Source organism: Sceloporus occidentalis, unplaced genomic scaffold, assembly GCF_023333645.1.
Source record: "Sceloporus occidentalis isolate IW3139 unplaced genomic scaffold, rSceOcc1.0.p SCAF_14, whole genome shotgun sequence".
NCBI classification, from domain to species: domain Eukaryota; kingdom Metazoa; phylum Chordata; class Lepidosauria; order Squamata; family Phrynosomatidae; genus Sceloporus; species Sceloporus occidentalis.
In genome coordinates, this window is record NW_028316994.1 from 7,138,321 (window position 1) to 7,155,461 (window position 17,141).

General features: G+C 43.1%; 1 protein-coding gene across 1 annotated transcript; it reads left to right on the forward strand.

The window, feature by feature from the left end:
* The first annotated feature begins 1,681 nt into the window (after nucleotides 1–1,681).
* Nucleotides 1,682–15,222, forward strand: LOC149303712 (ubiquitin-conjugating enzyme E2 S-like). The gene is made up of 4 exons (XM_089480429.1): nucleotides 1,682–2,142; nucleotides 10,726–10,873; nucleotides 11,592–11,782; nucleotides 14,905–15,222. Exons 1-4 carry the CDS (start codon nucleotides 2,140–2,142, stop codon nucleotides 15,193–15,195), a joined length of 633 nt encoding a protein of 210 aa, XP_089336555.1. The 5' UTR covers nucleotides 1,682–2,139; the 3' UTR covers nucleotides 15,196–15,222.
* The last annotated feature ends 1,919 nt before the right edge of the window (nucleotides 15,223–17,141 follow it).

The window sequence follows — 17,141 nt, forward strand, 5'->3', positions numbered from 1 at the left end:
TATGCGGGGGATCCGTTCCGGACCTCCCCCCCCGTGTAAAAAATTGCATATGCTTGAGCCCCATTGAAAGTAATGGGGCTTGTGCATGCAGCGGTCGCATGGTGGCGCACGCATGCCTCAGGCGCATGCCCCATTCATCTGCGGCTCCCTCGCGGCTTTCAGCATATTCTGAAAGCTGTGTATAACGCGGGCGCACTGTACCACATAAAAGTATTGATTCCAGTTACTCACACACGTCTCAGTAAAAGTAACATATTGTCCACATTATGCACACATAAGTTGCATAAAGCACTTTACGAAAATGTCTATTTGATTTCTTTCTTCCTTTGTTTTGGCAGGCATCAAACATCCTGCCTTTTTGGGTGTGGAACTGATGAAAGGAACAGACGTTTTGAAGCAAATCAGAATCGCGTTACATTGAATTTTAATTGTAATTGACAAGCATTTTAGATATGTTTAAAAAGAACATGACTCTGATTTGGTTAGATTTACAGAATTCCTTTCCTCTCGTCACTCCCACATCCTAAAATATGGTATTTTGTTAAGCCTATATATTGGCCAGGAAAACCCACCGGGTGCCCTTGGGCAAATCACACTCTCTTAGCCTCAGAAGGCAATGACACCCCCCCCCCCCAAAGAAACTTGCCACAAAAACCCCACAATAATTTTGCCTCAGGGTCACCATTAGTTGGAAACAACTTGAAGGTGCACACAACACACACACACACACAGATGTTTTCTTTTACATCTTTTGCCCGATGAAGAAGCCAATGGAGCTTCAAAAGCTTATGGGGAGCATATTCACTTCTTGCAAGTAAAGGCTGGGCTGAGGAGCAGGCTCATGGGGAGCATCCCCCCTCCTTCCTCCTCTGTGGTCTAACCTTACTGTCCTTAGCAGCCAGGTACCGTATTATCGTGAGCCACCAGAAATCCTTAAGTGGGCCGCATGTGGCCCAGGGGCCATTTGCTGTGCAGACCTCTTCTTTCTTATTCAGACAAAACAGGCAGCCTCCTAATTGGCCAAATGAGAGAAGCAAGCCTCCCAACTGCCAGAGAAAGCCAGAGTGAAAAAGAAATGTGTTCAAGCTAATAAATGTATATACTTTACAGGGCTGCTGTATGTCCTTGCTATATGTGTGTGTGTGTATATATATATATATATATATGTGTGTGTGTGTGTGTGTGTGTTGTGTGCCTTCTAGCTGTTTCCAACTTATGGTGACCCTGAGGTGAACTTATTGTGGGAGTTTTCTGGCAAGTTTCTTCGCTGTGTGTGTGTTTGACAGTGCCTTCTGAGGCTAACAAACTCCAGCTCCCAGAATTCCATAGCCTTGAGCCAGAAAAGAGTTACAGCGGTCCCAAACCGGGTTATTTCCCCAGTGTGGATTCAGCCTGAGACAGAAAGAGCTTTTCTCGTGTGGGCCACTTCCTCGTCCCTCATTGGCCACCTCGCTACCTCAACTCGTCACTTCCGGCGTTTCTCGCGAGCCTCAAACGCCATTGGCCGAAGGCCGCGTCAATCCAACGTTTTGAAACTCATCCCCGCCCTTATGACCGTTAGCCATAAACAAACCCCTTTCCTTTTCAGAACGCCGTTCGTAATTCAAATCCCTCCAATCGGGTTCGAAGGCCCCGCCCCCTCCGCTGCGCCTTTCCCCATTGGCTGCCGGCCGTCGCGGAGTTTGCTTGTCAACGGCTCTCCGCGAGGAGAGGACCCGAGAAGGGAGGGGGGAGGAACGGACCCCCCCTCCGTTCTAACGGGCCTGATTGGGCACTCGGGGTTCGAAAGGGGCGTGGCTGGCCAGGGCCGAAGGCTATAAAAGCCCCTTTCGGGCGCCGGCCACCCTCATTAGAGTGAGGGTGGCGCGGAGGAGACTTTGTCTCAAGCAGGAAGCTGAGGGGGGCAATAGCTGGCTTCCCCCCCTAAATAGCTAAAAAAGGGGAGGGTTTTTTAAACTAAGGGGGTCTGGCGTCTTGTTAATAGGAAGAGGGGATACCTAATCCCCAAATCTGGAGGGTTAGGGGTCGTTGGGCGATCAGAAGTGATTTAAGTATAGATTAAGGCGCATGTGAGGCCCCTTGGAAGAGTGGGGTTAGGTTGGGCTACTTCTTTACAAGCTCCTGGGCAGACCCAGCACAATGGTGAGTGGCGTTTGGAAGCTAGCTCTGCATGCCCCGCTCCCATCTGTTGGAAGTGCCCCCCCTTTGCTTAAGAAGCCAAGATGCCAGAGGGTTAATGGGGTGGGTGGGGATAACATTGCTGGCTTTACTAAAGTACACTCACCCTCCATATTTGAGGCTTTGAGTTTTGTGGATTTAATTATTTGCGGATTTGATTAATATGTCCTCTCTAGGAATATCTAGGTCCTCCAGTATAACTCTATGGTCAACTTTAACTACAAGTTGCACCGAAAGACCTAGAGATTCCTAGAGAATCTAGGCCTTTGTAGCTCCTCCAGCGCAGTTCTATAGAGGTGTCCTCTTTGGTAAAAGCATTGTGCTTTTTGTTATCTGGGGTTTTTCCATATTCACGGGGGTCCTGTGCCCCTAACCCCAGAGAATATGGAGGGACAAGTGTAGTATGTTCTTCTGTATTCAAGGGAGGGATAGCTTGGAATTGTGTGTGTCTTCTCACAAAGATTTAGGTGTTGGGTGGCGAATGGAGACGTGGAAGTGGAGCCCAGCAACCAAACCTGGATCTCGGGCAAGGGGCCTTGTACGGTTGGCCCTCCATCTTTGCGGCTTTGGCTTCTGCGGTTTTGATTGATACGTTCTCTCTAGGAATCCCTCCAGTGCATTTGTGCTGTAAATTGACCGTAGAGTTGTGCTGGAGGACCTAGGACGGTGATGGTGAACTTTTTAGAGGCCGAGTGCCCAAACTGCAACCCAAAACCCACTTATTTATTGCAAAGTGCCATGTCCCTCTGGCTTTCTAGTAACAAACTCTAGCAAACTCTGTGCTGGGCAGCAGCACATGTGCCCACAGAGAGGGCTCTGAGTGCCACCTCTGGCACATGTGCCATAGGTTCGCCATCGCTGACCTAGGAGCTCTTAGAGGAAACACTTCTCTAGGCATCTGTAGGTCCTCCAGCGTGATTCTGTGATCAGTTTCTTGCCTGGAGATGCCTAGAGAGGCATCCTCTTAGGTAAAAAGAAGAGTGGTTTTTTATTTATGGTTTTTCCACATTCACGGGGTCCATCTCCCCTAACACCAGCCATTGTGGAGGGACCACTGTATGGTATTTTTCTACATTCAAAAGAGGGATAGTTTGGAGTTGTGTCTGCGTCTTCTTACGAAGATTTAGGTGTCTTATATTGGCATTGGGTGGCAAATGGACACGTGGAATCGAAATCTGGTGATGCACAATCTTTGGGCGCATAACTGAACCTGGCTTTTGGTACTACTAATGGATTGAGAAAGGATCTGGGCTGATGGGTAGGGTATTCTTAGGTCCAAAACCCGCTGCAGAAATAATCCAATTTGAGACAGCTTTAACTGCCCTGGTTCAGGGCTAGGGAATCCTGGGAATTGTAATTTATGGTGACACCAGAACTCTGGCAGAGAAGGCTGAATGTCTCACAAGACAAGTTCCCAGAATTCCCTAGCATCGAGCCAGGGCAGTTAAAGTGGTCTCAAACTGGATTATTTCTGCAGTGTTTTGGATCTTAGTTTCTAGGGCTGCAGGTATATGTTGGCATTTATGTTTTTTTTATTGTGAACCGCCCTCAAGTCGATCGGATCCATGGTGACCCTGTGGGTGAGACATCTCCAAGACTTCCTGCCCTCTGCAGCTCTTTTTAGTTCCTGCAAACTCACACCCGTTAGTTACTTCCTTAATGGAGTCTGTCCATCTAGCATGCGGCCTTCCTCTCTTTCTGCTTCCCTCCACCTTTCCTAGCATTATTGGGTTTTCCCCAGTGAGTCGTGTCTTCCCATGATGTCGCCAAAGTACGACAGACTCAGTTTTATCCTCTTGGCTTCCAGGGAGAATTATGTGTTGGTGGCTAAAGATCACTGATGTCTCACCCTGGGAATGCTGGAGTCAAGACAGTACAGTGGGCCCTCCGCATTCGCAGCTTTAACTTTTGTGGATTTGGTTACTCACAGATTTCATTAATATGTTCTCTCTAGGTCTTCCAGTGCAACGGTTGCCTCTATAGAGTCATGCTGCAGAGCCTAGAGAGGACACTGTTCCTGGCATTTGTAGATCCTCCTGGGCAATTCTGTGGTCAACGTACAGCAGAACAACCAATCTCTTGGACAGCCAAGAGATTCCTAGAGAGGTGTTCTCTGGGGTTTAAAAACAAAAGTTTTGTTTTTTAATTTGTGAATTTTCCACTTTCATGGGGGTCCTGCACCCCTAATCTCAGCGAATGTGGAGGGCCCACCTTATCATAAGGTAGGATACCCAGACAGAGTTGTAGTTCAGAGGGCCTGGTGGTGCTGTACAAGGAATAACTTGGCTTAAGGACAGGAGAAAAATATTTGTTCAGAGGAGGTTTGCCATTGCCTTTCCTTTCCCCTGAGGCTGAGAGCATGTGACATGTCCACGGTCACGCAATGGATTTAACATGGCCGAGCTGGAAATCAAAACCTGGTCTCCAGGGTCGTACTCCAACACTTAAACTATTATGCATGCTGTCTACCCTGAAAAAGTAAGGTCCTAAATAACATTACTGCACCAGACCCCATCTAATCTCGGAAGCTCAACAGAATCAGCCCTGGTTAGTACTTGGATGGGAAACTGCCAATGAATACCAAGTGCTGTAGTGTAGACTATATTTCAGAAGAAGAAGCTAGCAAAACTACCTCTGAATTTTATTTTTTTGCCTTGGGAAACCCTTTGAAATTCTTGAAGTCACCATAAGTCGAGAGGCAACTTGAAGGCACATACAGACAAATAAATGTTTAAACATGGAGTAGATTTAAATGGGCCTTGATCTGTGGTGTAGGGAAAGAGGTTTTGAAAGTAGCACACTATGTGATGTTGAGTCCTTGGTTTTTTCTGAGCATTTGTTTAAAATTTGAAGTCTAACTTGAGTTTTATTAAAAGTTCAAGGGAGGACGGGATTTTGATTTGGGAACGTCAGCAATTCACAGAAGATATCAAACGTGAAGCAACGTTTAAAGTTTTCCACTTCTTTCGCTATACATTACTCATTTGTTAGAACTTTGTTATCTCTCATCTTCTCCTACGCATTGATGTTTAAAATGTGTATCTTACATTCTTCTTTTTGTAAAACACTTCATTGAAACTGTGTGTGTATTCAGGGGTAGCTGTGTTGGCCATGCAGCAAAATCCATGCAAACCCCAAACCCACAAAGCTGCAATACCTTTATTGGGCCAGCTCCAAAGCATAAAAAACACTGCAAACTTTGGAAGCTTCACTGACTGCTTCATCAGACAAACATGGTAAAACATCATAAAGGAGAAGAAAGGTGACAATGTTACAGTCTCAGGCCTAGGCATATAATTTTAATATATCACCTTTCTTCATCAAGGAAAGATGTCCAAAGAAAGATCATGATGTTAGACTCTCTGCCTGATGAAGAAGCCAGTGAAGCTTCAAAAGCTTGCATGGTGTATTTTATGCTTTGGAGTTGGCCCAATAATAGTATTGCATTGCTTTGTGTATGTGTGTGCTTTCAAATCACCTGTCGAGTTATGGTGGTCCTATGAATTTCACAAGGTTTCCTTAGACAAGGAATACTTAAAAATGGTTTTGTTACTTCCTTCCTTTGATGTATAGCCTGCAGCATCTGAAATTCATTGGTGGCCTCCCATCCAAATACAAGCCAAGGCTCACCTGCTTAGCTTCTGGGATCACACAGGAACTGGTGCCTTGAAGTATTTAAGCCCTTATTGAAACTTGGAAGGGACTTTTAAAATCTCTCAAATACTTATTTGGGAGAGGTGGTGTCTTATCAGGCTAAGCATCTGCTTTTAGTAATGACCAGTAGAACTTTTCTGGAATGTAATTCTCTCTTAGATGACACATACATTTTATATGAAGAAGTCAGTGAAGTTTCAAAAGCATGCATGGTGTTTTCTACTTTGGAGTTGGCCCGAAAAAGGTATTGCTGCTTTGTGGGTTTTCAAATTGCATAGATTTTGCTGCATGGCCAACATAGCTACCCCTGAATACACACAGAGTTTCAATGAAGTGCTTTTAAAAAAAGAATGTAAGGTACATACTTTATGACTTTTGCATTTGTGAATGGGAAAGATACCCATTTCAATCAGGTATCTCTACTGTACTCGCCTCACATTTTAAATTTATATTTTTGGTTGTAGACATTTCCATTAGGCACCATTCTACTTTTATCTTGCATGCTTCAAACAAAAAAAGAGGCAAAAGTAATATTTTCCTATATTAAAGGCTAATACAGTCATCCCTCCATATTTGCGGCTTTGATATTTGCAGATTTGATTATTCACGGATTTCATTAATATGTTCTCTCTAGGACTGTCTGGGTCCTCCAGTGCAACTCTCTGGTCAACTTTAACTAAAAGTTGCATTGAAAAGCCATTTGTAGCTACTGCAGTGCCATTCTATGGTCAGTGTATGTTGGACATTGACCACAGAGTTGCACTGGAGGACCTAGAGATTCCTAGAGAGGTGTCCTCTCAGGGAAAAACAGTGTTTTTGTTATTTGCGGTTTTTCCATATTCACGGGGGTCTTGTTCCCCTAACCCTAGTGAATATAGAGGGACAACTGTACAGGGAAACATAGGTCCAAAACACACTGCAGAAATAATCTAGTTTGTGACCATTTAACTGCCCTGGCTCAGTGCTAGGGAATCCTGGGAATTGTAGTTTGTTGTGGCACCAGAGCTCTCTGGCAGAGAAAGTTAAATGTCTCACAAAACTACAGTTTCTGGAACTCCCTAGCATTGAGCCAGAGCAGTTATATTCTCAAACTGGTTTATTTCTGCACTGTGTTTTAGACCACCATCTTGGTTAGAAAGTCTAGGTTAAAGTTTAGTAAGTTCAATATACACTTGGGAGTAGGTCCTGCTGGATTCCATGGAGCTTCTTTTTGAAGAAATATGCTTAGGGCTGCATTCTACAGGACATCTTAGGTTAGTTAACTTTGTGCTTGTGTGGCTTTCTGTTTTCTTAGTGTCAAGATTTAGGAGGGTGTAATAGTCTTCCTTGAATAATTGTTTTGTCAAAGCAAAATCCTTCATATTTATGAACTTCCTCCTACTTTAGTGTCTTTAATATCGCAAGAGGCAGCGTCACAGTCATAAGCTTTCTTTGTGGACATTTGGAGTGCTGGGAAGTGAAGGTCATTAAGTTGATCTGTTTTAGAAGAGTACTGCCTTAAGGTTTTAAAAAAAACTTGTGTTTTTTTATTTGCCTTTTTTCCACCCCTAACCCCAGCGAATGTGGGGTTGCATTATATAGTTGAACAGATTGGAAGTGGAGGTTGAAAATACCTAACCCAGGATATTTTTGGGGCCTTGTGGAAAAGATGTGCTGAGTGGTGGAAGCATACACTCCCAGATCTAGTTTGTGTCAAAAGGAGAAGAAAGGGGCTTTTTTGTAGCCGGGACTCTGCCAAAGTACAAAAGGTTTACTGCAGCAGTTGGTCTGCTTGTATCTCAGTGCTTAACTGACAATGCAGGTCACCAAATTCCTTCTCAGAGTGCAAGGAGTTGACAGGTGTCAAAAGGCTTGTAAATAGCTAAGGGTCGAGGCTGTTCAAATGTTGTTTAGATGTAATTTTTTCTTCAGGATTGGAGAGGCATCCTTAGCTAAACTGCAGTGAAAAGTGAGCAGCTGAACCAAAAGAGTCTGTCCTGGCTTAAATGATAAATGTGTCCTGATCCCGCAAGGTTAAAATCTTTTAGAAAAGCATTCAGTCTTATGGGATCAAATAAACATGGGTTTGTCTGACTGGCTTAGCAGTGGAGAGGTAAGAGTGGAGAGAAGTGTGTAAGCATAAGGCCTGCTCCTAATGGTCCAAAACACACTGCAGAAAGAATCCAGTTTGGGATTGCTTTAACTGCCCTGGCTCAGTTCAAGGGAATTCTAAGAACATTTAGCCTTCTATGTCAGGGAGCTCTGGGGCCACAACAAACTACAACTTCCAGGATTCCCTAGCACTGAGCCAGGGCAGTTAAAGCAGTCTCAAACTGGATGATCTCTGCAGTGTGTTTTGGCCCAATGTCTTCCTTAGTAGTACAGGAGAGTGGGGTAATGAGGCTGTCTGAAAAACTGCAAAGTTTTTACTTTACTTAAGGTGTGAGTCTAATGTTTGTGTATCTGTGCGTGCTTCTACGAGTGCAGTGGGGGCATGCTTTGTAGTTTCTGGAAAGCATTGGTTTCTCACTTACAATGTGAACAAATTATTTCTTTTTCTCTCTGTGTGTGTGCGTGCACATGAAACTTAAAGACAGAGGATGTGAAAAGTCCAGTTCTTTCTGAATTGCTTTTTGAAACGGTGACTTGAGAATGTGGCATGAAAATGTGCTTATTTTGCATGTGTATTGTCACATTTTTTATATGCTTCCTTCCCTCTAAAGAACTCAGAGCTCTATAATGGTGTTCCCCTTTGCCAATTTTATCTTTATACCCATCCTGTTAGGTACATTAGGGTGCATGCAAGAAAGAGAGGACGGTAGAGTCACCCAGGGTTCTTTGTGTGGTTGAGTGGGGATTTGAATCTTTCTGGTCATAGTCTTACCCTCTAATCAATACGCTACATTATTCATCACACTGTTTTCCCACAGTAACATATTTGAAGCAAAAAAAAAAAAAAAAAAAAACCAAAAAAAATAATCACATTTTTTAGGACAGCTTCTGAATACAGTACTGAAAAGTGGATATAGCTCAGGCCCATCACTCCCTCATTGAGACAGCTTTGAAGTCTTGAGAAGTAATTGGCCCAGTACTGTCAGGATTTGTAACCTGAGGATTGTAGGATTTCTTTAAAATATTTATTTTTCTTGGGCATCTACACCTGCACATGAATCTTTTAAAATTAACTTGGAACTTCCAGTTCTTATCAGTGTTCAGGAATTATGTGAGTGATAGTCCAAACATCTGGACGGCACCAGTTTTCCCATCTCTGGTTTAGTCTAAGGTAGTTAATTTTTTGGAATTGTGTTAAAATTCTTTGAGTTACTCTCCGATGTGGGCTGTTATTTCTGTATTCCACCCTCCCCCCCGATAAACAGTTTACTAGCCCACATGTTGCCACAAAGATCCATTGTTATACAGTTGGCCCTCCTTATCCACAGATTTTTTTTATCCACGGATTCAAGCATTCATGGCTTGAAAATATTTTTTAAAAAGTATAAATTCCAAATAGCAAACTTTGATTTTCCATTTTACAGTATATAAGGGGCACCATATTGCTATACCATTGTATTTAATGGGACTTGAGCATCCACAGATTCTGTTATCCATGGAGGGTCTTAGAACCAAATCCCAGCAGATAACAAGGGCCCACTGTATTTAGTAAAGTGAGTTCTTGACACTCCTGGCTTCCTGCTTGTCATGAATGAGTAGGCTAGTTGCTGTCTAGGAATCTGCTTTAAGTTGCAGTCTTGTTTCATGGAGGTATGCATGTCTATCCTCTTCAGTGTGTTTGGCTGGACTTTTTGGGATTATACAGTAGGGGAAGAATTGGGTTGTCTGAGTTTCAGGCCTTGTGAGGATGCAGAAGTGATAGTTGTTACTTTTAGAATAGGACATTCATGCATAAATGTTTGGTGCTAGATGAGGGTCATCAGGAAAAAAATGTGTATTTTTAAATAGGCAGACTAGAACCAGATGCCAGTGTTTGTCCTTGTGCTGCTTGAAACAGGCAACTGGAAAAAACATACTTGCAAATAAGCTTACTCAGGAGCAGGCCTGCTCGATTGCTGCCTGAATTAGCTAGCACATCACATTGCCTTGTAGAGGGTATACTATATGCTGTAATTGCTCCCACTTCTTGTTTCAAGTGGAAAACCTGCAGCAACAGTATTTCTTGTGATGTAATTTTAGGAAATGTGTAGCTGATTAAAGAGGTGCTAACTTGGTTGGACCAAGACTTAACAAGTGGAACCCGAATTGGGGTGCTGAGAAAGGGATATTGCCTCAGCTTTTGTGTCTATTTTGAGATGTGGTCATAGGCTGCATTTGCCCTGCTGAAATAATGAACTGTGACACTGCTTGAACTGCCATGGCTCAACGCTATGAAATTCTGGGATTTGTAGTTTTGTGAGCGATTTACCCTTCTCTGTCAGAGAGCTCTGGTGCCACAACAAACTACAAATCTCAGGATCCTATATCATCAGCAATGGCTGTTAAAGCAGTGTCAAACTACATTATTTCTGCAATACAGATGCAGCCTTATTTAAAACAGAGATGCACCTTCTGCACCAGTGGTGAAGAACCTTTGTTCTGCCAAGGACATTTCCTCAGGGGAGGGAGGGATTGTGGATACTGGACAGAAATAGGTCTGGTCATTTGTGAAGGGCTTTTAAATTTTAGCCTAGGTCCACATAGGGCCCACACTTTTCTATGTGTATTATATAAGTTTCTTTTCCTTCCTCAAGTAAATCTGAACTGAGAATAATTTCATTCTGTACTAGTAAATATGTTTAAAATCAGGCTTTCTCTCATTCTGCCCCTTCAGAAAAAGCTGTCACAGATTTTTGATTGCTCCAGGGAGATGTTGTTTCAGCTGAGTGTCATAATCTCCTTCCTCCCATCTCTCTCCTTCAGAATTCCAATGTAGAAAATTTGCCTCCCCACGTGATCCGGCTGGTTTACAAAGAAGTCTCCACTCTCACCTCAGACCCACCTGAAGGCATCAAGGTCTTCCCCAATGAGGAGGATATAACTGATGTTCAGGTCACCATTGAAGGACCAGGTGAGAAGGGGAAAGGGGAAAACATACTAAACATGCCAGAGGTGTAGTAGTTACAGGTGTAGTGCAATAGGTGAGGGCTCTGTTTTGGGGTTAGTGAGAAAATAAAAATCATGCCAGATAGCATTTCAAGGCATAACTAAATTAACAAAAGCACTGTACAGATGGGCCCTACGGAGCGCCGTCGTTACGTGCAAGGGGCGGCGCTTCCAGACACGACTTGCCCCTTGCATGTGACGAGGGGGTACTGTACATACGGGCGCCGCCATTTTGACGTGATGGATGTATAGTGTCCGCATGTCCCAGCGCCTTTGTGACGCCGCAAGTGTGCCATTGGCACCTTGCGGCGTCACAAAGGCACCACAAGAAAAACCCGCTTTTTGCGGGTTCTTTTTGTTCCGTGACGGAGCCGCGTGGTTTGTCCACTGCGGCCCCCTCGCGGAGCAAACCAGGGCAGCGTGAAAATATAGCAAAAATGCCCCTCACAATATTTGGGGCCAAACAAATTTGTTTGTTGGCAGAGTGTGTGAATTGCGGGAATCCTGGTGGGCTAATGCATCCCCCTACCTTCCCATAGTTGCCCACCCCTAATCTAAGCAGGTGGGAAAAGATAGCAAAATTTAAGATCTTGAACCACAGTCCAAACCGTGCTGCTCTTTGTTGGGAGATATGCAAGGAAGGGAACAACCCTACCCTACAATCATTCTTCTCCTTCTTACAGAGGGTACTCCATACTCTGGTGGCCTTTTTCGCATGAAGCTGATTCTTGGTAAAGACTTCCCGGCTAGCCCCCCAAAGGGCTATTTCCTGACCAAAATCTTCCACCCCAATGTGGGTGCCAATGGCGAGATCTGCGTCAATGTCCTCAAGAAGGACTGGAAAGCGGAACTGGGCATCCGACATGTCCTGCTGGTGAGTAGTAGTTTTAACTGGGCAGAGTCCCCAAATAGCATGTTTGGGGCCCAAATGAGATTGTCACATACCATGCCTACTGTCCGTGAGAAGGTGCCTTATTGGAAAATCTAAGCATTTCTTTAGGGCATGCTACTCTGGTGGCTGGTGGCTGTCCAGCTTCTCAGGCAGGAGTCTTTCTATCCCTTGCTACCTGAGATCTTTTACTGGGGATGCCAGAATTGAACTGAGACCTGCATGCTAAATATGTACTTGGCTAGTGAATTATGGTGTATTTTCATTCTGATCCTTAATTCTGTGTCTCTTGGCACACTGCTGAACCACTTCTGCCTGCTTCTTTTTATAGAATTAGCCCTCCTTATCCATGGATTTTTTTATCTATGGATTGAACCATCCATGGTTTGAAAATGCTGAAAATTCCAAAAAGCAAACCTTGAATTTGCTTCTTTATATAAGGTATTTACTGTGCTATTGTATTTAATGGGACTTGAGCATCCACAGATTTTGTTATCCATGGGGGTCCTGGAATGAGCCCCCAGCAGATACCAAGGACCCACTGTATTTAAAACATTGTTTCTAGTGATGTTTCCGGAGTGGCTAACAAAGCCCCCCCCCCCCCCCCCAATACAAAACATAATCATCGTCAAAATTTGATGGAATTGCCTTTTATCTTTTTTCAGCTGACACCTTTTGCTTAGCATTCTGGGTTTTTAAAAGTATGAGCTAATGAAAAACCCCATGTGTAGAAAACTGTATGTTCACAAAAGCAAAATAAAGAAGATTAATTGCTTTTAAAATTTATAACTAGTCATAAGAAAAAGCATTATAATGCACTGGTGCCATTAAAAAAAATAGGAAGAAAAAAGCTATTAAAGCTAAGGTGCTGATTGTAGAAATGGAAACCATGCAAAATAATGAGAATTAGGTGTAACAATTTTTATTTTAGAATGAGAGCTGCAGAGTTTACTTCATTGAGAACAATAAATGTATCCAAAGATTTAAGTAGCCCCTAACTTAACCACGTTTAGGGCTGTCCAAGTTCAGTACTAGGCAGAATGATGAGACATGCATTTGATGCAAGGAGTAATGGAGGCTGAACAGTATCATGTATAGGAGGGAGCAATAACTTGGAAGAAAAACATCTTTAAATTAAATCATAAGTTTTAATTTAGGAGAAGGTAGCCTTAAATACCATTGAGTGTCACATGCCATTGGGATCTTTGTTATGACCATGCATTGGGTGGGGGTTTAAACCAATATTGAGTGGAATAAAAATGAGCAGGAGTACCCTTTCTAACTTTTCTCTCTCTCTCATATTTTTCTCCCTTTTTCTCACAAGACTTTTTCTCAACTTTCAGGGACACATCAACTTTCAGGGAATCAACATCAAACTGGTATATGTCTGAGCAATTAACTTACACTCACTAAACTATAGTTTTGCCAACTGATCCTACCACTTAATCTTTACTTAGTAGATCAGTTGGTGAAATCATTTGTAGTTGAATGAGCATGTCTTCATTTTAGTGACTTTCTGGGGTGTTCCTAACAATTGGGAACAAAAAAAGAAGACTGAAAATTGCCTTTTCTTTTGGTTTCTTTTAAAAAGGAAATCATTTTCTATGCTCTTAAATTGAAACCTCCGAAGTCTTGGTAATACACGAAAATGCTTACATTTAATTGATCAGTCAAAAACCAAATGAATAAAAATCCATAATATTGAATTAACTACTGAGAAGTTACATAGCAGACAAGAAAGTTAGCTCCCTTTTCATTTTTCTTGCCATCTCTGTGCAGCTATAGTCCCATCCTGTCTTGCCTGCTTTTCCTCCTCTTATGGGCATCAAGCTAGGTAAAAATTGAATGTTTCAGTAGGAAGTTGGAATGGGGCTGTTGTGTTTGGGGAAACCTATCTCAAGAAGCTCACCTTTGACCTGTGTTCAGACCCCAGGTCAGCCAAGGGCACTAAAGCAGACTCAGGTGTACAGATGACAGTACCACTGCAAATGCCTATACCATCTTGAGAACATATCTTGTGTGTAGGGTTGCTTATTTGGAAGGCATCCTGGTGGGAAGCTTGCACATTAGGAAGGTGGTTGGTGGCTTCCTCCACTCTTTTATCTGCTTCACTAGCTATTAACAGTGTGCGAGACCCAAGTCCTACGCTCAAAGCATTACACCACATTGGCTGTTGGCACATTAGAGCCTTTTATATGGACCTTTCCCTCATCAGAGTAATGTGTATATTCTGATAGTACAGTCAGCCCTTCTTATACACGGATTTTTTATACACGGATTCAAGCATCCACGGTTTGAAAATGTTCCAAAAAAATATAAATTTCATATATCAAACATTGATTTTCCATTTTTATAAGGGACACCATTTTGCTATGTCATTATATTTAATGGGACTTGAGCATACACGGATTTTGTTACACACGGGAGATCTTGGAACCAAACCCCAGCGTATAACAAGGGTCCACTGTATAACAGGTCTGCTTAATCTAAATCTGATATTAAACTGGCAACAAAAGCCTTTGGGTGCTGAAATTCTGGCTTCTTTTTCCCTTAGTGAATCATTTGTTTCTCTGTTTTGAAGAATTGTCTCCCTTCTTTTTTTATTAAATATCTGAAACACTATGTTAGAAGAATCCTAGGAACTGACCCGCAGTCCTTGGTCCTCTTTCAGTGACACAGGCTAGTGTATCGTTCCCCCTCCCTTCAGTAGTCCTATAGCAGTGATGGTGAGCCTTTTAGAAACTGAGTGCCCAATCTCAAAAGTGTTCTTGCACCAGGTGTTACCTAGTACCAGGTGGGTGGGACTTCCGGGGGGTGGGACTTCTGCCTTCTGGGGGTGGGATGTCCAGGGTGGGACTTCGCCAGAGAGAGCTGAAGGCCCGGGGGGGCAGGGAAGAGGATGAATAGGGGGAGATTTCTTTCTGCGAGGGAAGAAGAACCAGCAAACTTGGGAAGAGATGGTGTTCTTGGAAAGAAATAGGTATAGCTTTCCATTGACCTTTGTTCTACCGAGAGAGGCCAGAGTAGTTTCCCTCTTCCATCTAGCGTCCTGTCTGATGTTTCTCTCCTTGATTTTAATTCTGTCAACCTCATTCTTCCTGCTCCAGACCATCAAGTGTTTGCTCATCCACCCCAATCCGGAATCAGCTCTGAATGAGGAAGCAGGGCGCCTCCTGCTGGAGAACTATGAGGAATATGCTTCCCGGGCCCGTCTCCTGACAGAGATCCACGCCCAGCCTTCGTCTGGACTGCGTACCAAGGACCCAGCTGAGCCTTGCTCCTCTTCGGCTGGTGCCTCTGGGGATGGTCCCATGGCTAAGAAACACGCAGGTGACAGGGACAAGAAATTGGCTTCCAAGAAGAAGACTGACAAGAAACGAGCTCTCCGGCGGCTTTAGGGAATGGGGGGTGGGGTGGGGTCTGGCACACAGGGTGGGTGGTGGGCATTGGGGTTCCACAGTACATTCTCAGTTTCTCCTTGTTTTCCTCTCCCACTTTCACTCTGAGACTGCAGTCCAACTCTGTCTCACATTTGTCAGATTTTTCTTCTTTTCAGTCGTTAAGTTATTTAAATTATAAAAGCAGAAAAATCTATTAAATGCCTTTTTTGTTTTTGTTTTTACAAAGGAAGGCTCTAGACGTATGTTTGTGCCATTATCTAAACCTGTAGCGGGGACTTCATTGAGAAAACTTTGCTTTTAAACGAAACGTCAGAGCAGGAAGGGAGCAGATGGCATCTTCCCCCTTCAAATAAGAGTTTAAAGAGTTTGTGCTGCTGTGGGGTTGATGGGGAGCATGTTGAAGAGGGAATTTGATGGAGTTCAACCACTGTGAGGAACAACTGAAGAGAGATTATGAGTTTGCCATTATTCTCTGAAATTGGTTGATTATGTGGGACAGAGAAAATGGTTCTTGATGTAATACCTTTCCAAACAATTCTTTGCTACAAGATGTGCTAGTGGCTGCTTGCTTAGATGAATTTTAAGAGGGGTGAGACAAGTTCGTGGGGGACGGAGTTCCTGTGTCTTAACCATGTAAACTGAATGAGAGCACTCATGTTTTTGAGCAAGGATACAATCACTTAGATGGTTGGGATCAGATTCCCCACCACCATTGATTTCCCTTAGTGGCTGATGTTGTCAGTGGCATAACCACATCCAGGGGCTAAATCATTGGCTGGAAGCTTCTTCAAACTGGAACCTGCCTTCTCTCCTTTCCTGTCTTCCTTGGCTACTGAAGGAATTGAAGAGCACTTGGTGTTTCTGGAGCTAACTAAATCTTGACCTCAGGACGGGACAGGTCTTTTCAGCTGAGCGTATCCAGTTTTGGTCCTCCCTTGCCCTTCATTGCTTGGGTAATATGCTAGACCAAATGAGGGATGGTCACTGTTATGCCCTGCTTGTTGTGGCCTTTCCTGGGCATAATTTTGGGTACTTTGGAGAATGTTTTGATGAAATCCCTGCTGGAAGCTCCTGAAGCTATTGAGAAGAACAGATTAACCTCAATCTCAATTCTGTTGAAAATCATATATTTAAAATTAAATGTCTTATCACCGCAAGGGTGGCTGAACTTGTTCCAGATCATCTCCTAGTAGGCTGGCATCTTTATGTGGATAAAGGCATAGACCTGGTGGGACTTCAGAGAGATGAGGGACATAACAAAAATTAGCTTTCTGGGAAGTGATTAACTCAGAGTGGGAACTTGCTCTTGCAATGTATGCCCACACGAAAGTATTTCTGTATAACAGAAATGTCAAGACAGCTTAGGTTAGTAATAGCAAACTGTTCTCATGCAGTCTGGGGCAGCTTGCATCTTTTCTATGCCTCACCTGACCAGAATTGTACAACATGCCAACTGCATGATGTAGTCAAGAATGGATTTATTATGCATCCTACTTCTTATGTGAGACATGCAGCTAAGAGACTGTTCATTTGACAGGCCTAATATTTAGTGTATCTACATTTTATTGTATACTAATGTGTGCGTGCAGTTATGGACTGTACCATATTTGTATGTTCTCCCTTGCATGCACAGCCTTGAGTACTCTTATTTGCCCAAAAAACCAAGATATAAATTTAATACGTGAATGAGAATAACCACCTATCCTTTCTCCAACTGCCATTATAGGGCAGTTCAAGACTATTGCCCTCAGGGGAAGGATGGTGTGGCTTTTAAAGGATTTTTCTCCCTTACATAGTTTTTCTTTACCAATTTATTATATAACTTTGTTGATGCTTATTTTAAATATTTTTATGTAAACATCTTAAGGTTCACCTGAAAAGCAATATATAAATACATGAAATAAATATTTTGAATATTCTGCTTTTCTGAAAGAAATTATATG

Coding starts and splice junctions, on each gene's coding strand:
- LOC149303712 (XM_089480429.1), top strand. Junction 10,874..11,591: donor GGTCACCATTGAAGGACCAG/GTGAGAAGGGGA, acceptor TCCTTCTTACAG/AGGGTACTCCATACTCTGGT. Junction 11,783..14,904: donor GCATCCGACATGTCCTGCTG/GTGAGTAGTAGT, acceptor TTCCTGCTCCAG/ACCATCAAGTGTTTGCTCAT.